At 43.3% G+C, this 24,536-nt stretch overlaps 1 protein-coding gene across 1 annotated transcript in view; it reads right to left on the bottom strand.

The window, feature by feature from the left end:
- The window catches only part of LOC126234528 (lachesin-like), a 344,777-nt gene that overhangs the window by 179,685 nt on the left and 140,556 nt on the right, over positions 1 to 24,536 (bottom strand). The window contains exon 3 of the mRNA XM_049943226.1: positions 15,047 to 15,208. Within this exon, the coding sequence (XP_049799183.1) occupies positions 15,047 to 15,208 (162 nt within the window). The remainder of the gene's footprint in view (positions 1 to 15,046; positions 15,209 to 24,536) is intronic.

Below are 24,536 nucleotides of genomic sequence, written 5' to 3'. Positions count from 1 at the left end.
GGGATGCAACAAATAGTTGCGTAGCAGCACTGGTCTCTCGCAGATCCGTTGAACTGAAGCCGGGACAGGCTAGCCAACTTAAACGCCAGACGTCCACCGACCAGGTGCAGCCATGCCCAGTGCAGTTGACTACAGGAACCTTTTCTCACTCAGAAGTGGTACACTACGGTGGCGCGACCGGGTTTCCAAAAAGCACTGAGGGAGACGCTCTCTGAGGCGCAATCCACTGCGGACCAAGATCCTTTCCCCCCATTGCGTTCCAGTTCTTAGTCGCTACCACATTGCTGCTACTCGTGTTGCTGGGGTTACCGCTTGATACTTTTAAAAGTGTTGGGTTCCCCCACTTTCGAAGTAGCCTTGTGTAGACTCAGTTAGTTTTCGTTAGTATGCTTCGCAATAGAATAGCTGCTTCAGTTGTTTTTACAGTGTTATGTGATTACGCCGCGTGCAACACCAGCATTCGACATCCCTGTTTGTTTGTCGCGCTGTCACTCGTTCCGTTCGTAACAGTAGCTCCTCATTGACAGCGTAATATCCACTTCCCATACTTCATCTAAATTTGTCACACACTACTCTATAGCCAGTGTATGAGTTATCATTTGTTTCTTGTAGTTTTTCCGTATCATATGTAACGTGTGTTTGTGTATGGCGTCGCAAAAACACCGACAAGCTTTATAGACAGGTTTCTTACACCAAAACAAGAAACGAATGTCTAGTAAACATGGTCTCTAAAACGCAAACCTCAAGAGCTACGTGTACTTGTTCATCTTTGCTAGTTTATTGGATTTTTTTTTCTTGATGGGGTTCATACTAGCTCCTCGTGAAATAAGGAAAACAAAGCCATTGCATTAGAACACATCTGTTTATACACATATATGTGTGTGTGTAACACAGACATCTTCTAATACAAGGCTGGCCGGTGTGGCCGAGCGGTTCTAGCCGCTTCAGTCCGGAACCGCGCGACTGCTACGGTCGCAGGTTCGAATCCTGCCTCGGTCATGGATGTGTGTGATGTCCTTAGGTTAGTTAGTTCTAGGGGACATGACCTCAGATGTTAAGTCCCATAGTGCTCAGAGCCATTTGAACCATGTTTTCTAATGCAAGGACTTTGTTTTCATTATTTCACGAGGAGGTAGTGTGGACCCCATCAAGGAAAAAACTCCAAAAAATGGGGTCTAAAATGTGTGTGTGCGTGTAATTTATTTCTCCGGAGTCAAGACGGCTGCGTGATATGTAATCCAGAATTGTGGGTTGTTTTCGTTCCTGTTATGTAACAAGACTATATCGCACCAGTGTATTGAGTTATTTGAAATTGCCTGTCTGTTACTGGTCTGTATTTTTCTCTCTATCCTCTTCATTCTGTACGTTATTTATTCTGGAAATTGAAACACATATACCGGGGAGAAACGTCCGACGTCACCGCAAAGGGAAAACTGTGCCAACTAGTACGTTGCCTATGCTGCTAGGTTGGCACTACTTCCTGGTGTTTTGAGCTGCCCAGCGTGGCATAACACTCCAGTTGAGGAAACGTTTATTTGCCCGCCTGAATGGTAGAGACACGAAACTGTGAAAGGAGCTACTAGCTTTGACGGCCCTGGTCGGTCGAAGGCAGACGTTTTGCACCTAGTCAAGAGTTGGTCTTGTTTGTGTGCGCTCACCGCACGTGCAGAAGTGACTGTGTGTCGGCTGAGCCGAGCATATTTGAGCCGTTGGATCCTGTTATAGTGTGATAATGTTCCTTCTACGTCAGTCACACTGAGTACATGTGGTGTAAGTGGCTTGTTGTGCTAGTCAGCATTCGATTCTGAACAGATACTGTATCTGCTGTCAAATCAGAATCATGGTGATGCCAACATTGTCTTATGTTTGTTGTATGTGGTACAGATCTCGTACTGATTGTGAGTGATCAGTTAGATAGTCCATTGACTAGCCACAGAAACCACATCACGTGTTGACAAAGTATAGTAGCACACTGGACTCGCATTCGGGAGGACGACGGTTCAATCCCGTCTCCGGCCATCCTGATTTAGGTTTTCCGTGATTTCCCTAAATCGTTTCAGACAAATGCCGGGATGGTTCCTTTGAAAGGGCACGGCCGATTTCCTTCCCAATCCTTCCCTAACCCGAGCTTGCGCTCCGTCTCTAATGACCTCGTTGTCGACGGGACGTTAAACACCAACCACCACCACCACCACCACAAAGTATAGACACGGTGAAGAAAAACCCGCATCTCTGGCTTGGCTCATGGATTTCTCACATACTAGTAATATAAAAATGTGTGTTGCAAAATTTCTTTGTGCTCACATTTCGGGCAGTAACTGGGAAATAAAGATTGGCAATCTGGCAACACTGTAATCACAAGTATGGTAACTACCTCTGTCAGAGTGAAGCAGTCGTGCTGTGCAGTTCATGCAGAGGGTAGAGTTCAGGGTTAGCGTGCCGAAGATCGAGGGTTCGATTCGGGGTCGAGGCTTTCTTGTTTATATATCCTAAATACAGTCTGCGTATTACGGCACCTGGTGTCTTAATCGTCAGACAGCGATTACAGTGGATCGTCTAAAAAACATCTGCAGTTACGTACTATGAACAGAGAAAGAGAAATACAATCGTTTTCATTGATCAGCTTTTAGAGAAGCCTTTGCACGTCGTGGGCGTGAATGGTTTCGTACAACTGCATCTACTAGATTCCAAGCCTGTTTTCTGTGTACCCTCCCCCAAAGACCCCATCGATATCATCTGAAAAGCACTTGGTAACCCTACTGGTGACGTAAGATCCTAACGAAATGTAATGGACCTGAACGTGGTAAGAATAACAGTTGGTATTAATCGATGGCACCATTGGAGGAGGGTACACAAACAAGTTTGGTGTCTAGAAGATGCACTGATGTGAGACAATTCGCGTCCACGATGTGCGAGGGGCATCTTTAAAAACTGACCAATGGAAACGAGTGTACTTCCATTTCTGTGTTCAAAGTACGTAATGGCAAATGTTTTGTAGACGATCCACTGTAAACGCTGTTGACGATTAAGACGCCAGATACCGCAAGACGCAGACTACAAAAAATGGTTCAAATGGCTCTGAGCACTATGGGACTTAACATCTATGGTCATCAGTCGCCTAGAACTTATAACTACTTAAACCTAACTAACCTAATACATCACACACATCCAAGCCCGAGGCAGGATTCGAACATGTGACCGTAGCGGTGTCGCGGTTCCAGACTGCAGCGCCTAAAACCGCTCGGCCACCTCGGCCGTCCAAAACGCCCCCCCCCCCCCTGCACCAACTGCATAGCACTTCTGCTATATGCTGAAAGAGGTAACTACCATACATGTGATTACATATTGCCAGTCTTTGACGTCCATTTAGTGCCCGAAATATGCGCAGGACGAAACTTCGTGGCAGGCGTTTTTGTATTGCTAGTATGAGAGGAATCGCGCTGCGACGTCCGACTGAGCGACTTTTTCTTCACCCTGTATATAAAATTTTGCCTGTTTTCAAGACTGTCAATATTTTTCGTAAAAACTGAAACTCTGTACGTACAGATAGCAGAAGCAGTTCTTCCGTTATTTAATGGAAAGAAAATAAAAACCCACTCATAACTCTGGGGCTGAAATGGAACATGTCTAAAAAAATGTGTTTGCTCAAGACGAATCTATCAGAAAACAAGTTATTTTAATTTTTTTAATTTTTTACGATTTATATATTTCCCTGGCCCTTCGTGAGCTGGTTTTTGGTTCGAAACCAAATCGGTGAAAACGGAACGCGTGTAGGGTGACTTGTCATATACCTGTCTGTCTGTCCGACTGTTAAAAACCCTTTCCCTCAGCAGTAGATAGACGTACCAAATTTAAAATTTATGCCACGTACTAACACTAAGATCTGCGTTCCCTTATCTGTGTAAAAAACCGAAGCTTCTAAGTGAATTCAGTTAAAAGATACGGTAATTTTTGTAATTTTTTATACTCGCAAAATGACTCATCAAAACCTATAGGGCTCTTCATGTTGACCTAGAATTATGGAAACTGCGAAGAAAGATTTTACAGTACAACTAAAGGAAAAAATCCGAAGATTCTTAATATATAATTATTTCCATGATCAGTAAACCCCACAGAAAATGAGCCACGGTGGACTTCAAAAGTTTATGAGATTATAAATAAAGGAAATTTAGAGCTATTGGTGCGATTCTTTGAGCTGCATTAAAAGCTGTAGCACTATCTCGCATAAACAAAAGAGACAGAGAGAGAGAGAGAGGGAGAGAGAAAAGGGAGAGATAGCTCAGGAAATCGGGAAAAGTTATTTTTAATGAATGTTATTAGTGTGTTATAATGAAAACCTTAATCTAAGAATGTAGGAAAAAGGAACTTCGTAATCAGTACGTTGCTATTGAATAAAGTGCGCGATGAGCCCCATTTAGAGTACTGAGGGGAATAGCCTTAAATAATTAATCATTTTCGATTCGTTTTAAAGCTGTAACAGCAGCCGTATTTACAGACTAAAGTATGGGAATTCTGGTCACGTATTAGGCAAAAATTTCAGTTATTGTTAATGTCCAAACATGTTCTGCCATGCTGTAGTATCATCAGTGGATACTTCTGTAAAATACAAACATTTTGTGAAATAGTTATTGGAATGAAAATTGCAAATAAAATTTGAGACCAAATTTTCGTTTCAATAACTATTATTTAAAACTGTACTTTACAGACCTGAATGAAAACGTTCACTGGTCATGGCGGAAATATGCTGAAATATATTTAGAATTTGAAAATATCGGTTGCGTGTGACATACGTGGACCTGAATTCCCATAAGAAATACAATTTATTTGGCATCATAAAACTGCGAGGGATCTTGTTTTTGCCTACAACGAACAGATTATTAGTATATTTTACACGTCCGACTGATGAATGAAATGTTTCTGCGTTTACGAACAAATCGACTAACGGTGAAGATCAGATCGCGCGTACTTGCGATTGCGCGTGCGCACATGCGCGCTCACACCGCGCGCACACACACACACACACACACACACACACACATACACACACACACACACACACACACACACATAAACACACACACATACACACACACACACACACACACACACACACACAGACACTGCATGGGCGCTTCCCATACTCCTGTGTGTATAATGCCCCTTTCCCTTCACGGCGGTACTTAGGGCGAATCGTCCCCGTTCTTAATTAAAGTGCGGTTAGCGCGGAGGCAGAATGAAGCCCCGGAGACGATGTGAGTCTGACGGTGGTGAGGGGAGCCGGTGTTTGCAGAGGCCAGAAGGCGCCGATATTACGACCGTGAGTATTTGTCAGCACCAGTGCGAGGCGCAGCTGCCTTCGCTTCTGACTGTGTTCCCCTCCCGTGGAGATGGAGAACGGCTTAGCACAAGTTGCAGTGACTGTCACAAGTTGGAAGTGGTTCGCGCAAATGCTTTAAATGCGAAGATCGCAATCAGGGTGAACTTTCTTCCCGTAGACTACGATGTCGTTTACACACAATGCCGTTGTTACATATACGCAGGCTTCAGCGAACGACGTTATTGACAGAAGTTCGATTTTGCGGCCATTATCCTCAAGGATAGTAGTTCGAATCCACAGAATGATAAAATGATTTAGCACTTATTATTGGGACGAGGCCCGCATCTCGTGGTCGTGCGGTAGCGTTCTCGCTTCCCACGCCCGGGTTCCCGGGTTCGATTCCCGGCGGGGTCAGGGATTTTCTCTGCCTCGTGATGGCTGGGTGTTGTGTGCTGTCCTTAGGTTAGTTAGGTTTAAGTAGTTCTAAGTTCTAGGGGACTTATGACCACAGCAGTTGAGTCCCATAGTGCTCAGAGCCATTTGAACCATTTTATTGGGACGAGGAAAGAATTCAGTGACTTAATGAACATCATCACGGCTTACGTCTCCAAAGTGTGTGTCGCTGGAGTAGAAACCCACTATTGACGTAGTGATTTGGCCCTTACTGTGAACGTTAAAGCCGGCCGGAGTGGTCGAGAGGTTCTAGGCGCTACAGCCCGGAACCGCGCGAGCGCTACGGTCGCAGGGTCGAATCCTGCCTCGGGCATGGATGTGTGTGATGTCCTTAGATTAGGTTAAAGTATTTCTTAGTTCTAGGGGACTGATGACCTCAGAAGTTAAGTCCCATAGTGCTGATTTGAACCATTTTGAAGGTTAAAACACCAGCTAATAAGTTCCATTGAAGAGGAGGGAGCTATACAAAGCAAGAACCATCGGAGATGAAACTGAGTGATTTATTTTAATCAGTTCTCTGAACAGTCTGATGCGGCCCGCAACGAATTCCTCTCCTGTGACAAGATCTTCATCTAAGAGTAGTACTTGCATCCTACGTCCTCAATTATTAACGTGACAAAAAATAAAAACACCTACAGCCGTCAGTAGGATTTTACTTTATTTTGTCGCTACCAGTTACGACGCTTCATTGCGTCATCTTCAGGCTGTTTTGATGCGGTACAGGTTGATAAGGTCCCCATGCATAACCCATCAGTTGCCAGCATTACTGGTAGCGACAAAATAAAATAAAATGTTAAGGACGGCTGTAGGTGTTTTTATGGGACCAAACTACTGAGGTCATCGGTCACTAGGCTTACACACGACTTAATCTAGCTTAACATAACTTACGCTAGGGACAACACATACACCCATGCCCGAGGGAGGACTCGAACCTGCGACGGAGGAAATCGCGCGAACTGTGGCAAGGCGCCCTAGACCGAGCGGCTACCCTGCGCGCTAGCATAAGCGGGAAAAGAGGAATATATAAAAGTAAAGTTTTGTCCTGTTTAGGGCAAGGTGTCACCTGCATAGAGCAGACTAGGGGTAACCGAAAATAACGTTATGTGTCAGAGAATTCTTTGTCTTTCCACTGTGAGTAGATGGTGGTTCTATGTCGACGCTTTTCGGTGTAACTCGTGAAAGATGTATCGTGCACCTTGGTTTGTAGCTTAAATTCCTGGACGAGTTGAAGTGGGTCTGTCGTAGTCCGAAGTCTCAACAGTACTGACAGTGTAAAAAAGTGTCACCGCAAGAACAGACTTACAGCCCTCAGACTCAGGAAACATTTAAAATGAACGTAAAAAGTCTCGACCGCAATAAACCTTTATTTCTAAGGTTACCGGTTTCTGCGACATACTGACAATCTTCAGGTCTCATACTATGCTGGTAGGTGATCGCAGTGAACGGAGCAGGTTTCACGAACTCCACGAACGCCACCTCCTTTGAGCACACCTGCATGGCAGATGGTCAGTAAGTGACCGAAACCAGTAAACACAAAACCTAAGGTTGTTCACCGTTCACCAAGAGTGCTCAGGATTCATTTTCGATGTTAACAGCGCACCAGAATACCACTATGGCCGGACATGCAGACAGTTTCGGATCAGTCGGTCTGCAGACTTCTCCAATTTGTGTCCCAATCACAAGAGGGTACTGGCAGTGTGATAGATATTTTGCCGAGTGTTACTAAATTAGAAATTACTATACAATCGATGCCCTAAAATGTGTTGCCAAAAAAAAATAGATACTTGAAAGGTGCGATTAAGATGAGAGGCTGTTGTAGACTCCGTTTTAAGAAAATTCTACGTTAGCAGTTATGAAAAACGCTGATATTTTGTGGCAAAAATAAGGCCAATTTGTTTTAGTGTTCCTTTTGGAAGGGCAGATGTCTAAGACTGTCGTACTGAAGAAGCTTTCGTTTAGCATGGGAACATGTGAAGTAATCTAATAGTAGTGCACGATTGTTGAATTACAAGAAAAGAAAATCAGACTGGAAAAATGAAAAACGTAAGGTTTTGTATGATGTTAGACCTTCAGTTCTCTTGCACTACAAACAAACTTCTCATCTCAAACCAGAAGAGATTTTCACTCTGCAGCAGAGTGTACGGTGGTATGAAACTTGCTGGCAGATTAAACTTGTGTGCTCGACCGAGACTCGAATTCGGGACCTTTGCCTTTCGTGGGCAAGTGCTCTACCAACTTAGCTACCCAAGCACGATTTACGACGCATCCTCACAGCTTCAATTCTGCCAGTACCTCGTCTCCTACCTTCTAAAGGTTCGCAGCTTGGGTGGCTCAGTTGGTAAATCACTTGCCAGCCAAAGGAAAAGGTCCCGAGTTCGAGTCTCTGTCCGGCACACAGTTTTCATCTGCCAGGAAGTTTCTCATCTCAGTATTTCAAATATTTCAACAACGAATTCCTGGTGTCAATGTGTCACTAAACGAAACAAACAGCTGAAAATAATCAGTTCGCAACAAGTTTCGCTGCAGGATCTGCTTTCTCAAGATAAACTGCGTCATGCCAAGGGTAGGAGAAGAAAGGGTTAACTTTGATGTTAATAACGGACGTAATATCTTCACAGTGTTAGCTCTAGACAAAGAAGAAAGAAATAAAAGCACCATTAGAGTGCGTGAGGTTGATGTAACTTGCACCTCCTTGTGTATGAGCGACATAAGTCACTAAATCTGAAATTCAATGTATATTTTCGCGTTGTTTTTCTTAAAAACCATGCTGAGACGTACAGTTAGATTTTCAGCTTGACAGGACAAATAAATACCTGTACATAATATGTAAAATTAGTCGAGGCATATATTAACGGTAACACGTTTTTATAATTCCTAACATTAGCTGTAACTCATGTGTACATTTACATCCGCATCTGCATGGCTGTTCCGCAACTCACACTTAAGTACCTGGCAGAGGGTTCATGAGGTCCACCCCAAATCCTGTATCATGTCCGTGACACCCACTCTCCTATTTCTCGATAATACAAAACGGGCTGTCCTTCTTTGAACTTTCCCTTAATCCAGTCTGGTAACGATCCCATCCCACACAGCAGTACTTCAAAAGTGGACGGACAAGCGTAGTCTCTTTATTACATCTGTAGCATCTTCTTAGTGTTCTGCCAATAAAACGCACCCTTTGGTTCGCCTTCCCCACAACATTTTCTGTATGTTCTTTCCAATCTAAGTTGTTCGTAATTGTAAATCCTATGTAATTAGTTGACTTTATGGCCTTTAGATTTCACTGACTTGTCGTGTAACCGAAGTTTTACGGACTCCTTTTAGTACTCGTGTGGGTGATCTCACGCTTTTCATTACTTAGGATCAGTTGCCAATTTTCGCACCGTACAGATAATTTTTCTAAATAATTTTACCGTTTGTTTTGACCTTCTAACGACTTTCCTAGACGATAAACAACAGCGTCATCTGCAAACAACCCAAGACGACTCCTCAGAGTATGTCCTATATCGTTTATATCGATAAGAAACAGCAACACTACTTTGGGGAACGCTATAAATCACTTTTGTTCTATTCGACAACTTTCCGTCAGTTACCTCTCAAACAGGAAATCACGAATCAAGCCCCATAACTGCGACGATATTCCATAATCACGAAATTTGATTGCAAACCGCTTGTGAGATACTGGGTAAAAAAAAAAAAAAAAAAAAAAAAAAAAAACTTCTGGAAATCTAGAAATACGGAATCCGTTTGAAGTCCATTATCGACGGCACTCAACACTCCGTGTGAGTAAAGAGCTAACTTTTTCTAAATCCGTGTTGACTATGTGTCAATACACCGTTCTGTTCGAGGTAATTCATAATGTTCCAACATAATATATGTTCCAAAATCCTGCTGCACATCAACGTTAATGATATGAGCCTGTAATTCAGTGGAGGATTCCTATTGCCTTTTTTGAATATTGGTGTGACCTGTGCTACTTTCTAGTCTTTAGGTACGAATCTTTCGGTGCTAAGTATGGAACTACTGCATCAGCATACTCTGAAAGGAAACTAATGTGTATACAGTTTGGACTGTAAAACTTGCTTTTATTAGGTGTTTTCAGTTTCTACTCTACTCCGAGGATATCTAGTACTAAGTTAACCATGCTGGCATGTTCGTCTTCTTTGGTGAAGGAACTTTGGAAGGTTGTAGTTAGTAACTCTACTTCATCAGCTCTGTCAGCGATAGTATTTCCATTGCTTTCGCGCAGAGAATGCATGTAACGTTGTATACGTACTTCGAATCCAGAACACGTCATCAACTTCACTTCACTACAGTTAGTAAATGCATGCTAAATACACATGCACTTACATTAGGCTTCGTTTATATTATCTGCGACCCATCGTCCCGCTGTTCAACTACAGCAAGTTTTCTCGTCTGATAAAAAAAAAAACGCACACTCAGCTGCAGAGTGAAAATTCATTGAGGGAAAAATCCCAGAGACTGTGCATAAGGCATACATCCGCAATATCCTTTCTCCCAGGAGTGTTAGTCCCACTGGGATAACTTCTGAGAAGTTTGGAAGTTAGGAGATGAGATACTGACGGAAGTAAGTGAGTGCTCGGGTAGCATAGTTGATAGAGCACTTGCCCGTGAAAGGCAAAGGTCGCAGGTTCGAGACCAGGAAGTATTACGAGAAGCTTTATTCACCGATTGTGTATTGCTTTCAGAATGTCCATGGTTTCAACGAATTTCTGGAACTGGAAATCCTCTGCTAAATATTCCTGAATCTGATTTCCTCCGCCTCACTACCAGCTCGCCTGGTATTTGTCTTTAACGTCCACCATATTTGAGTGGATTATAGGTCGAACAGACAGCTGTAGCGTTGAAGGTAGGGAACGAAATGTGTTACAAAAATCACCGATCGAGATACCACATTTAAATCGTTCTGAAGTAATCGGCTGTTGTTCAACGAATGGCTAGAATGTAGAAAATAACGTATGCAAATGAGGAGAATAATATTGCTATTTTAGTAGTTTTTATCATTTTCTATTGTCAACATTTGCCTTTAAAGTGATTATGGTTAACAGTTTGTTTTGTATATTGCACACCTTCAGATCGATTGTAGTTACTATACAATTCGTCAATGCTATATTATGCATAACAATACAGAACTGACGGGTTGCTATGCAACTACGTTGGATCGCAATATTTTCGGACCACGAGTGATACCCGTATTGATTATAAAGAGAAATTTGGCAATAAAGTTTTACAAAAATGTTTGAGTAATACATTATCTGACGAAAAAGTACCCTGAAGACATGGTGTGCATGTAAATAATGAGAGCTGCAATTTTGTAATAAAGGTAGAATCGCCACCATAGTGCATTAGTGTTACTCGTGTGTAGTGCTGTTACCAGGCGCAACAGGGTGTGTGATGGTCACGGACAGCATTGTATCTTAAAGGCATGGAGACGCCACATATTCGTGAGAGACAGTGGACAATGGCCGAATGCTGCACTGTATGGGAATGTGGGGCCAGACACAATCACGTGAGGCAGCAGATAACGTCATGATGTGGCACTGTATAGGAATGTGGGGCAGACATACTCGTGTGCGACAGCAGACAATGCTGCGATGTTGCCCTGAATGGGAATGTGGGGCAGACATTGTAGGGAAGCAGCCTACTCACGCTGCAGCAAATTCACATCAGTTTCCATTGTGTGTTAGTCAGTCTGCTAGCTCTGACGTCATAGATGTTGCGCAATACCTTAAAAATCAAGCAAATGACATAAAACTTTCCTAGTATGTCTGGAATAATGATAAACTAATGTGTGTTAAATATCAGCTTGATAACTTCAGCCGTTTCCTTTATTTGGACGTCTTTCTATAAAAATAATTGGCGGCACAAAAAAGAGCTAGAGACTGCAAAATTTGTATTTAGATTCAGCTTTCATAATGATTTAATAAAAATAGTACTTTGGATTTCACAAATTAAGATGTTAGTGTAAATTCATGATTTTGTGGTTTTCATCTCAAAACTAGAGGAAGCAAGATAGATTAAGTGAGCTTATAAATCATACTAGGATGTTTAGATTTTAATAGGTTGGAGGTCCGCTATGATGATGAAGCTGTAAAAAGTTTCTTTCAAATATCTATTAAATTATAGCAATAGCGGATCTCAGAAGGGACAGTTCAGAGCCCATCTGCTGCGTGCAGTGCAATTAAATTAATTCTCTCGCCTAAGTTATTAAAGTTAGCCACGTCAAAAATTTATTATCAATACTTCCCTGCGTGCTGAATGCACAGTTAAATTAGGAGCTTCATCGGCCTTCAGCAAGAGAAGCTAAAATTTATTATGCAACTTGAAGTGGTGCGTTACTAGCACAGCGGCTAGTCGAGACAGCCGATTTGATCGAGCGTTTTCTCAGCGGTCCGCACCCCGGCTTTATATATAAGAGCACTGTGCGAGGAAGCCAAGGCCCCAGTTCTCTCCAGACGCTGAATGACACGCCATCTGTGTCGGGAATCGCGCCGCGCCAGTATCAGTGCTACTAACAGCCTCGGGTGCCGTATTCTGTTACTCGAGATGCGCGTAACCAGTAAAGCGTTTCAAGTAAAGTGTTAATTCGGGAATGATTTTCATTATCTAGCCTCAGTGTGCGTATTGTCGTATTTTCACGTGCCGTCGCGGGACAGACATTCTACTACTAATATAGCGTGGCGTTTGATGAGATATTTCATCAAATTATGGCGAGCATTCATTTCAACAATTATTTCGGACATTTATAGTTGCATTGGCGCAATAGACTCTGAACTGTTCTGTTAGTTAGGTTGGAGGGATATTTGTGTGTATATTTGTGATTTTGAGAATATACTCAACTATTTTGGAAAGTCGTCTTTGATTAGAAATCCCGAACAACTTCCTGACTCTACAGAGCTACAAGCTGCAGCTATAATTGTAATCTCAAGGAAGTGGGCACTAGGAACTCTATTTACAGGCTTCAGGTTTTGTCAAATCGCTTTCTGGGGGTCTACAAAGTAAATAGAGAGCCAGTGTTGAGAACGGCGAAAGACAGCATAACAGCATTTCAAAAGCTAGAAACTGACAGCAAGCAAACATTAATGCAGCGGTAATATATTTAACAACCAACATCAAAAAAATTTCTACTCAACCGCCGCCCCACAACATGCTCATGTGAGACAGCAGACAATGCTGTGATATTGTACTGAATGGGAATGTGGGGCAGACACACTCGCTTGAGCCAGCAGACAATGCCGCAATGTTGCACTAAATGGGAATGTGGGGCAGACATACATGTGTGCGACAGCAGACAGTGGCCCAATGTTGGATCGCCCTACTGTATGCCCTAGTTACATCGTAGCCCCGTAACATCTCTCTCCCTGCCACTCGAGAAAAAGCAATAGGCTCCCTGCAGCATTCTTTATTCATTCTGCACTACTGGTCGGAGACTAGCAGCAGCCGAGCTAGGGAAGTAACGTCCCATGCGTAGGCTGCCGTTAACACCACAACACGTATGGGTGCATCTGGAGTGCTGCTGTGGGGGATGTTTAAGGGGGACTAAACAGCTAAGGTCATCAGTCGTGCTGCTGTGGCTGGGAAGCATGGACTGCTGATGAATGGCATCACACTGTGTACAGCGATTAATCACTGTTCTACACGACCCTGGCTGACCACAGTCAGTGAGTTCGGCGGCGACCTGTGGAGAGTTTCTATTCATCCAATGTTTTGAAGACACACGGTAGAGTATCTTAATTTGTTACGCCTGGGTTCCTTGGGTCTATATGACCCGGGTATCCAAAAATTAACATAAAGTTTTATTTCTACAGAGCTCAGACAAATGCATAATGCTTCTTTTGTAAAAATGCAGATCTTCGCTTGCGTATTGTTCAAATGTTACACAGCAATGGAAGTCTGTTCTTACATTTAAATTATCAAAGCGTTTACGTGATTATAGTTGGAGTTAAGAACGATGACGATCGACTTTAGGCTTGTTCTGGGCACGTGGGTCACGCATTCTCCGAAAAATGGCTCTGAGCACTATGGGACTTAACATCTATGGTCATCAGTCCCCTAGAACTTAGAACTACTTAAACCTAACCAACCTAAGGACATCACACAACACCCAGTCATCACAAGGTAGAGAAAATCACTGACCCCGCCGGGAATCGAACCCGGGAACCATGGCGCGGCAAGCGAGAACGCTACCGCACGACCAAGAGCTGCGGACCATTCTTCGAAAGCCAATGAGCATTCAGTAGCATTGTGAGCGCTCTGTTGTTAATGCCGCAGCTAATTCGAGCATTAAACGTGATAGTAGAGACTTGTTTAGTGAATTTCTATTCCATTTGCTGTAAGTTGTCATCGCTGGTAATGGAGGTAAGTGATAAATTCAGCAGAAACAAGCGGGAGACGTACTTTGAAGGATATAAGCTTTCTTCAGGCGAAAAGCACGCGCATGGGCGTACCGCAACTCTCGTTTCTAATTATGCAATCCTCGTCTTTGCCTGGAAATGCGCGAACCGCCATCGTTCGTGAATCACACTGTAGTACTTTACCATCAAATGTTTGCTGTAGACGCAGCCCATGTTTGTAATCTAGTAATTTATGTGTGGCTATCGTGTCGAAACGGGTTATTTCCGATGAGCACTTGCAAGCATTAGCTAATGCGTCTTCCAGTGAAGAGAATATTTCTGAAGAAGGAGATCACGCTAGTGACGATATAATTTATCCTACATCTGAATTAGAAGGCACTTCACACGCTGTTATCTGAATTGCGAACAAGCTGTACAAATGGTCAACACAAAACTATGTTGTGAAACTTATCACTTTTACTGCAACCTGGAAGAGCTTCCAATGCAACCGTTATAAAATTGACTTCTGATCCAACAAGATACGCTACATCCGGAGTAAGCGACAGAAAATCCTATTTTCAAGATCTTATCAAAGATAACAATCAGAGTACTGTTGTATTAATGGTCAGAAAATTTTGTGATGCTCTCTGCGAAAAATTAGATCAAATTACGCGGGCTTTTGTTTAGTTTTACTGGATGGTCTTTATAATTCGCATGGTGAATCAACAAAGGGTCCGTGGGATCCAAAAACCGTGGGATCCGTAATTTCACAGAACCGATTCTGCTGCATCTCACGTGTGTTACTCTTTGATTTCGTGTCTGATCGAAGAGCATGAGAAGTAAACCACAAACTAGTGTCTGTAAGAGTTCTGAGTGCAACTAAATATTCCTGGCATAAAAGATAGTGATAAAAATGGCTCACCTTTCTTGCGGCGATCTATGTTGATGGCTTGTCCGTCTTCCCTGCGCCACATGATCTTGGGCGAGGGGAAGCCGTCGGCCTTGCAGGTGAGCGTGATGTTCTGATGTTCGCGGACCGCCACTGAAGACTGCGTAGATTCTTCGTCGATGATGTTCGGCGGCACTGCAGAGGAAAGTACGAGTCAAACTGGGCGGCACTTTCTCAACGACATGTGGTGTCGCACAGAAGGGGATGAATATGTGGTGACTTTCAGGAGGCGTTCATACGCGCGTAACACTTACTCACATGCCAGCACTGTAGACGAAATGCCATCCACTCTAGCACAAAATTTGTTTACCTACTTGCCTGGGCATCGGCAGATAAATACTATATAACACGGGCAATGCAATATAGTATTTATCTGCCGATACCGGGCAAGCAACTTTCCAGTACAACGTCTGATCTGTACGGGAATATACACTAATGACCATTAAAATTAATACACCAAGAAGAAATGCAGATGATAAACGGGTATTCATTGGACAAATGTATTATACTAGATCTGACATGTGATTATATTTTCACGCCATTTGTGTGCATAGATCCTGAGAAATCAGTACCCAGAACAACCACCTCTGGCCGTAATAACGGCCTTGATACTACTGGGCATTGAGTCAAACTGAGCTTGGATGACGTGTACAGGTACAGCTGACCATGCAGCTTCAACACGATACCACAGTTCATCAAGAGTAGTGACTGGCGGATTGTGACAAGTCAGTTGCTCTGCCACCATTGACCAGACGTTTTCAATTGGTGAGCGTCCTGGAGAATGTGCTGGCCAGGGCAGCCGTCGAACATTTCCTCTGTCGGGAAAGGCCCTTACAGGATCTGCAGTATGCGGTCGTGCATTATCCTGCTGAAACGTACGGTATCGCAGGGATCGAATAAAGGGTAGAGCCACGGGTCGTAACACATCTGAAATGTAACGTCCACTATTCAAAGTGCCGTCAGTGCGAACAAGAGGTGACCGAGACGGGTAACTAATGGCACCCCATACCATCACGCCGGGTGATACGCCAGTATGGCGATGACGAATACACGCTTCCAATGTGAGTTCACCGCGATGTCGCCAAACACGGATGCGAGCATCATGTTGCTGTAAAGAGAACCTGGATTCATCCGAAAAAATGACGTTTTTCCATTCGTGCACCCAGGTTCATCGTTGAGTACACCATCAAATGGTTCAAATGGCTCTGAGCACTATGGGACTTAACATCTGTGGTCATTAGTCCCCTAGAACTTAGAACTACTTAAACCTAACTAACCTAAGGACATCACACACATCCATGCCCGAGGCAGGATTCGAACCTGCGACCGGAGCGGTCACGCGGTTCCAGACTGAAGCGCCTAGACCGCACGGCCACACCGGCCGGCTGAGTACACCATCGCAGGCGCTCCTGTCTGTGATGAAGCGTCAAGGTTAACCGCACTCATGGTCTCTGAGCTGTACGTGCATGCTGCCGTCCATGCTGCTGCAAACGTCGTCGAACTGTTCGTGCAGATGGTTGTTGTCTTGCAAATGTCCTCATCTGTTGACTCAGGGATCGAGACGTGGCTGCACTATCCGTTACATCCATGCGGATAAGATACCTGGCATCTCGGCTGCTTGTGATACGAGGCCCTTGGGATCCAGCACGGCGTTGCGTATTGCTCTCCTGAACCCACTAATTCCGTAGTTGAGAACGAAACGTCAGGGAGAAGAAGTTCTATAGATCGACTACGGCAACTTAGCCCGAAAGTGTTTACTGATGAAGACGCCGGCCATGAAAGCCTACATGGGATGATTCCACTAATTCCATATTCTGCTAACAGTCATTGGATCTCGACCAACGGGAGCAGCAATGTCGCGATACGATAAACCGCAATCATGATAGGCTACAATCCGACCGTTATCAAAGTCGGAAACCTGATGGTACGCATTTCTCCTCCTTACACGAGGCATCTCAACAACGTTGTTTCACCAGGCAACGCCGCTTAACTGCTGTTTGTGTATGAGAAATCTGTTGGAAACTTTCCTCACGTCAGCACGTTGTAGGTGTCGCCACCGGAGCCAATCTTGTGTGAATGCTCTGAAAAGCTAATCTTTCGCATATCACAGCATCTTCTTCCTGTCGGTTAAATTTCGCGTCTGTAGCACATCTTCGTGGTGTAGCAGTTTTAATGGCCAGTAGTGTACATAATGGATGTATGCATACAGGTCTTAATGGAAGTTTGTTCTGGCCATGTGTCGTGCACAGATATCCAAATAATAAGGCGACCGCTCGTGGTAAGCAGGCTCACTGTTGTATCCCCCCTACCCTCCATTTCTACACCCTACATCTCCTTTCCCAAGGTGGCTTCCATCAACTCCCCCTCCCAGATGGTGCCCTCTCTATCTCCATTTATCCCTCCTATCAACTCTGATCCTCACTCCCCTCTTTTCCTCTGTCCTTTCCCTGGGCTCCCTCTTCCTCCCCCCTTTCATCCTGTGTTTTCTCCCCGCCTACCCTCTCCCATTCTCCTTTCTCCCCTCCCCCCCCCCAGAGTCCTTTTGTACTCCCCTCCTCTGCCTTCCCCACTCCCTGTCGCATTCGGGAGGACGACGGTTCAATCCCGCGTCCGGCCATCCTGATTTAGGTTTTCCGTGATTTCCCTAAATCGCTCCAGGCAAATGCCGGGATGGTTCCTCTGAAAGGGCACGGCCGACTTCCTTCCCCATCCTTCCGTAATCCGATGAGACCGATGACCACGCTGTCTGGTCTCCTTCCCCAAAACCAACCAACCAACCCACTCCCTGGCACGTCTGCTCAGCCCCCCCCCCCACCCCTCTTATGGATCCTCATCTTCCATTGGCTCCTTTCCCCCCTCCCCCTTCACTTTTCCTCTCCTTCCCCCCCTTTTTTCCCATCATCTGACCAGTGTCCCCCACTTGCTCTTGGGTGTGGTATGTCACATTTGTGCCAACTTTTTAGTGCAGTGTTTAAGTGAGTGTTCAGTGTTGTGCGTCTTTCCACAGTGTTGCGAACAGAAATCATGCTGTCGCTGGGTGTGCGTTTTATATCTTTTGCGAACAGAACCCAGACTGTCGACGTGTTTTTTAATTGTCTATCTATTATTTTTTCTGCTTCCTGTGTATTTTATTAGCATCATCAACCCTGTGTTTTATGTTTTAAGCTCCAGAATTTTCTGTCATTTTACCTTTAAGTCACCGATTTTATCGCCAACTGTTATTATTTTTTATTATCTTCATCTTTTTAAAACAAATTCTGTAGGATGAAGAGCGGCGTAATAAGCTGCTGCCAGCCCACCCCCTTTAGGGGGAATCGAAACTCAATAAAGGAAAACAAAAAATTGGTAAGCGGGAAATCTGGGTTGAAGTCACGCTCCGGCACAAATTTTAACTGTCACCATTCCATCTTACAGCTTATGGTAGTCCTTACTCGCAATTACGAATTCATTTGAAGTGTTTCGTAATGGCTGTGGTCACCGCAATGCCTGTTTCAGAATAACACACGCACTTCAGTATCGTATTAATCAAAAAGTCCTCGGTCGGGGGTTCGAACCATACCATCGCTTAAACTTTGTATAAAAAACACCATCAATGGCGGCCGATGGTTGCCGGCATAAGCAGCCACCCTCATTTTGCCAACGGCCTTGTGAATGAGGGTAGAGAAGTGTGCAGAGGCGCAGTGCACTGTCTTGCCTTGGGTTGGGAAGCTGCATCTTCAAGGCGGGAGAATCAACAATGATCAACGGCGTGAGGATGCAGAAGGCAATGGAAACCATGGCGTTAAAGTCATGTAATGCGTATCCACAGGACATGTGGCCTGTAGTTGCAAAAGTGTCATAATGATCTCTCCACGGGCAAAAGATTCCTGACTGGTCCCCCATTAGGGTCTCTGGGAGGGAAATGCAGAGGGGAAGATTGCCAAGAGAAAAAAACTGCATAACCATCGAAAGGGTAACGTTCTAAGAGTTGGGGCGTTGAATATCGGAAGTTCGAACGTGATAGAGAAATTAGCAAATCTGAAAAAGAATTTAGATATACTGTAATGATAAGGTCAGTGAAGTGAATTGGAGGGAAGACAAGTATTTCTGGTCAGACGTAAAGGGAGACAAAAATCTAACAGTCATGGGCGATTGGAATGCCGTTGTAGGGAGGGACTAGAAGAAAGGCTTGGTAATACAAAATAAGTATCAGGTAGCAATAGTGGATACTCTGTTCAAGAATCACAAGAGGAGGAGGTATTGTTGGAAACGCGGGTATATTCCAGTTAGATTACATCACAGTCATTCAGAGATACCGAAATTATATATTGGATTGTAAGGTTTACCAAGGAGCAGATATAGACTGAAATGACATTTAAGTGAGAATGAAGAGTAAGCTCAAGTACAAGAGACTAGTTAGGTAGGTTCCATGCGCAAGGAAGTGGCATACGGAAGTACTAAGGAATGAAGTGCCACATGTGAACTTCTCTGATTCTATAGATAATGCAATAATGAATAGCTCAGTAGGCGTTTCAGTTGAAGAGGAATGTACATTCCTAAAAAGGCAAACACAGAAGCTGGAAAGAAAACTGTGGGTACAAGGAAGGTAACTGCCAAGTAATCATGGATAACAGAAGAAATAATTTAGTCGATTTACGAAAAAAGGAAGTACAGAAATGTTCAAGAAAATTCAGGAGTACCGAAGCACAAATCCCTTAGGAATGAAATGTATAGGAAATACGGCGAAGGAGAGTCCTGGATAAAAACTGCAAGGATAACAAAGAAGAAATGACTGTCGGAATGACGGATTCAGCATATAGAAAAGTCAAAGCAAGGGCGCTAAAATTAAACTGGAATGGGAGGTACACTGTTAAATGTAGAGTAGAGGCCGGATGGATGGAAAAATGTCACTGAAGGCCTTGGCAAGGGGTAAGACTTGCCTGATGTCGTATGAATAGGAGAAGACAAAGAAACGAAAGAGTATCCAGTGCTAGAACCAGAAAATAAAAGAACTTTGAACGAGTTAAGGTCAAATAACTCAGAAGGGTTTGATAAAATTCATTCGGGATTTCTAAAATCATTAGGGGGAAACTGCAACAAAATGACTATTCACGTTGGTGTGTAGAATATACGAGGCCGGCGATATATCATCTGACCTTCGGTACAGCATCATACGCATAATTCTGAAGATAGAAAGAGCGAGAATTATCGCACATCAGCTCATGTATCCAAGTTGCTGACAAGAATGATACACAAAAGAATGGAAATAAAACATCGAGATTCGGTTAGATGATGATAAATTTGGTTTCAGGAAACGTAAAGGCATCATAGAGGCCGTTCTGACAGTTCCGACTCTTTGGCTGATAATGGAAGCAAGACTGATAAACAATCAGGACACATTTATAGGATTCGACAGTGCTAAATGGTGCAACATGTTCAAAATTCTGATAAAAATGTGGGTAATGTACAGGGAATGACTGATGTTACACAACATGTACAAGAACCAAGACAGAGCAATAGGACTGGAAGATCAAGAACGAAGTGCTTGAACTAAAAAGGGTGTAAGGCAGGGGTGAAGTCTTTCGCCTGTACAATTCGATCTATACATGGGAGAAGCAATTAGTAAAATAAAAGGAAATTTCGAGGACTGGATTAAAATGCAGGGTGAAGGATATGAAAGATAAGATTTGCTGATGACGCTGCTACCCTCAGTGAAAGTGAAGAAGAATTACAGGGTCTTCTGAATGGAGCAAACTAATGAGTAAAGAAGATGGATCTAGTGTAAATAGAAGAAAGGCGAAAGTTATAAGAATTATCAGTAATGAGAACAGCGAGAAACTTCACGTTAGGATCGATGATCACGAAGTAGGTGAAGTTAAGGAATTCTGGTACCTAGGCAGCAAAATAACCCATAATGGATCGAGCAAGGAGGAAGTCAAAAGCAGACTAGCCAGGAGAAAATCGAAAGCGAAACAGTAGAAGCATTGCAGATGTGATGACACAGAAAAATATTGAGAATTAGGTGGCCTGCTAAGAAATGAGGTGTTTCTCCGCAAAAATTTCAAGGGAAGAACATATAGAACCCACTGACTAGAAGAAGAGAGATGATGGTAGAACATCTGTTACGACATTAGGGAAAAACTTCCATGGTACTACAGAGAGCTGTAGAGGGTAAGAACTACAGAAGAAGACAGAGATTGGAATATATCCAGCAAATCATTGAGGACTTAGGTTGTAATTGCTACTCTGCGATGAAAATATTGGCAGAGGAGTGGAACTGGTGGCGGTCCGCAACGAACCATTCAGAAGACTGATGACTGGAAAGATAAACAAAGTGTAATCGAGAGCGCAGCTTCTACGCGCTTCAGTCTTCCCCAGTTAAGAGTTGTGAATCTGTGCTTGCTTCAGTGACAACAGCTCAGAGTTTCTGGGGCTATGTCTACGGCCAATGGTTTGTGTATGATGTTCCTGGTTCCCAGTAGTACACTGATATGTACAGCGGGCACGGGCGTGGAGAGTGAACGATATTTGTATTGTATAGGATTGTATTGTTGTAACAAATCTGCCAATTACGTGCGAATTCGGAGAACCTTGAGCTTTATAATGGTATAACGATGATGAAAATTTGTGCCGGATTCGGGGGACTCAAGCCCGATTTTCAGCTTATCAACAGCGGTTGGCTTACCATATGGTTATCGGAGCAAGACTCACTGCCCTATCCAAACTTTCATATGTCGTCAACCATGTGTCTACGAGCTGTACATCCTGTATATTCCAGTACAGGGAAGACATATTACTTGAAAGTCGCGGATAAATACGATATTGCAGTGCCTGTGTTATTCCCAGTTAGAGGCAATCTTCCTTCGGACATGCAGACATATCCTAAAGAAATAGGAAGTGCTAATGGTGTGGGTATTTCCTTCAATGTTTCCTCCTTCTCAACCTCTCAGGCCAGCTACTTCTCCCCCTCTCTCTGTCAACTTTCTCCCTTCATTCTCTCCATCTCTTCCTCTTCCTACCCCCATCTCTATCCCACCTACTCCTCCTCCTGCCTCTGGCCACCTAATCCTCACACCTCTATCTGTACACCTCCTCCTCCCCACTCTTTTAATCTCCTCATGCCCCTCTCTCTACATCCATATTGTATTCAAACCTGTCTGCCTGTTCATCTACTCCAGTGCCCTTTTTCTCCTCACCTCTACTTCTGCCTTCTCTCAATATCCATCTCCTCCTCCTTCCTCTCCCCACTCAGCCATGCCCGTCTGTAATTGCGCCTCCAGTGCATACTGATATTGCCTGCACGACATACTTGGCATTAATTGGAAAGCCCTTTTTACCCACATCTCTGCTCTTGTAGGAGCTAGGAGGTTCTAACACAGAGTGCTGATTGCCCCACAGGAGGTATTATGTGTACCAAATTTGGTTAAAATGTGTCGACTGATTTAAGAGGAGATCATGGACAGATACACAGACGCAAAAGTCGCCTGTCTTAGCTGCCTCACCCTGTTTATCAGTGACCTGTGGGTTATTACTATTTGTGGTCCCACAGGTTTGGATGATGAACAGATTATCTGGTGTTACCGAAAAAAAATATTAGTAACATCTGGACAGAACTTGACAAAATGTAGCATGGTGTAAAGACAGTAGGATAAATATGATTCTGTGCATCTCGCAACCAAAAAAACACAATAACTTCACGATTATCGGCTCACTGCTACTGTCAATTATGTTATTCAGTAATTAGGACAAAACAGTATTTGTTGGTGTAATGTAGAACTATAACAGTGTCTTACACGTAAGATGGCCTAGAGTCTTAGGGAGACTACTAAGGAATTTAGTCCCTCACAAAAGAGACTGCATAAATACTACTTACTAGAAGACTATTTTAATGTTGGGCTCCTTAATTGGTAGGACTAACAGCTTATGTCGAACCTACACCAAAAATAATAATGAAAAGTGTCTCACGCTAGTCACATTGTCGCTCTTGTCTAATGGAAATGGAATGAAGTCTGAAGTGCCAATCACGAATGTAGATGTTCAGTATCTCTTGAAAATCAACTTTAAAAAAGAATCAAGGGTTTCTGAAAATATATTATGAATAACGCCCAACAAATAGTTAAGATGCTGAAGACAAAATGTCAGTAATACTACCTCAAACAGAGCCCTTTAAGAAACGAATTACTCGGATTACCAACGCCGATAGGTCGGGAACAAATATTGGGACAACGTACTATTTACAGTCACACGTATACATATGCACCCATAAATGCCAACACAAAAGTAAAAGTAATTTGGACAATAACATTATTCGATAAAAAGAAAATAGTTCCTCGAACCAGTTTCTTTTGACGATTTCCCTTAGCTGTCAAATGAATGCTACAACTGGAAATCCCCCCCCTCCGTTTCTTCCTAGCAGAATATTCCCATTTGGGATTTACGCTGCGAGCTCTTCTGCTGTTTGGATGAAAAGTCCTTCACTCTACGTGGGTCATTAGTCGAACAGTCCGTTCTATCACGAGAATTTGAAAGTATAAAAATATAGTAGTGTGTGACTATTGTCCCACAACCAGCTCATGTAATAAATGGCAGAAAAAATGAGACTTTATAACGAGAGGACAGTAATTTGCAGCGTGAAGACATGAATTTGGATGTAGAATACGTATATGGGATGCAGTTGTATTAGACCAACCCACGGACAACTTCCCGTCATTTTACCATAATATTCCTAAGGAGCGACAGGCATTCGTAGCGTCAAGCCTAGTTAAATATAGGTACCAAGTGTAAAGATCAAGTATAAGGCTTATGAACTGCCATTGTTATACAACAGGCACTTATTTTCTAAATATGGTATAAAGCTTCACATAACTGCATAAAGATCTTTCGTCGTAACTGATGTGCACCTTTGATAACAATTGTGACGTTTAGCTAAAGTCTTTGGGAATATCGGGCGCAGTGTTCGGAATTTACAGCTTCTGCATCTGAAGGGAGAGACAAATATGTAGTTCATCGGTACAGTAATGCAAAGGTCTACACTTTACCATCCTCTGTTGAACTTGAACATCGCCAGATATTACAAGAGGGGGTATTAATTTGTAACTGTGGTAATCACTCGTGCTGGAGAAATGTCAGAGGAAATCATAAAACGGTCGAAGATTCCTAGACAAGCATCAACAGACAACACGTAAGCTTAAAGTGTTAATCATTCGTATCCCATCACTTCCGTTGTACTGTAGGACTGACTGGCTCAGTTCTCTATAACATTCAAGAAATACCCTCTGACCCCTTCATACACGATATGTTCTTTATAGTGTAACATGAAGGGATGTCTCAAGGACAAAATTCAACTGCGAGTGACTCAGCGGAAAAGGAGAAAAAAATTAGTCTTAAATACAGTACCTGAAATTAAATTTTGTAAAGAGTAGGGTCAACATGTTTCCAATAGCGTGTAATGAAACAAAAAACATTCGCATTCAAGACTTTACTT

Source organism: Schistocerca nitens, chromosome 1, assembly GCF_023898315.1.
Source record: "Schistocerca nitens isolate TAMUIC-IGC-003100 chromosome 1, iqSchNite1.1, whole genome shotgun sequence".
Lineage (NCBI taxonomy): Eukaryota > Metazoa > Arthropoda > Insecta > Orthoptera > Acrididae > Schistocerca > Schistocerca nitens.
Note: the sequence above shows the minus strand (reverse complement) of the source record. Positions and strands in the feature narration are given on the sequence as shown.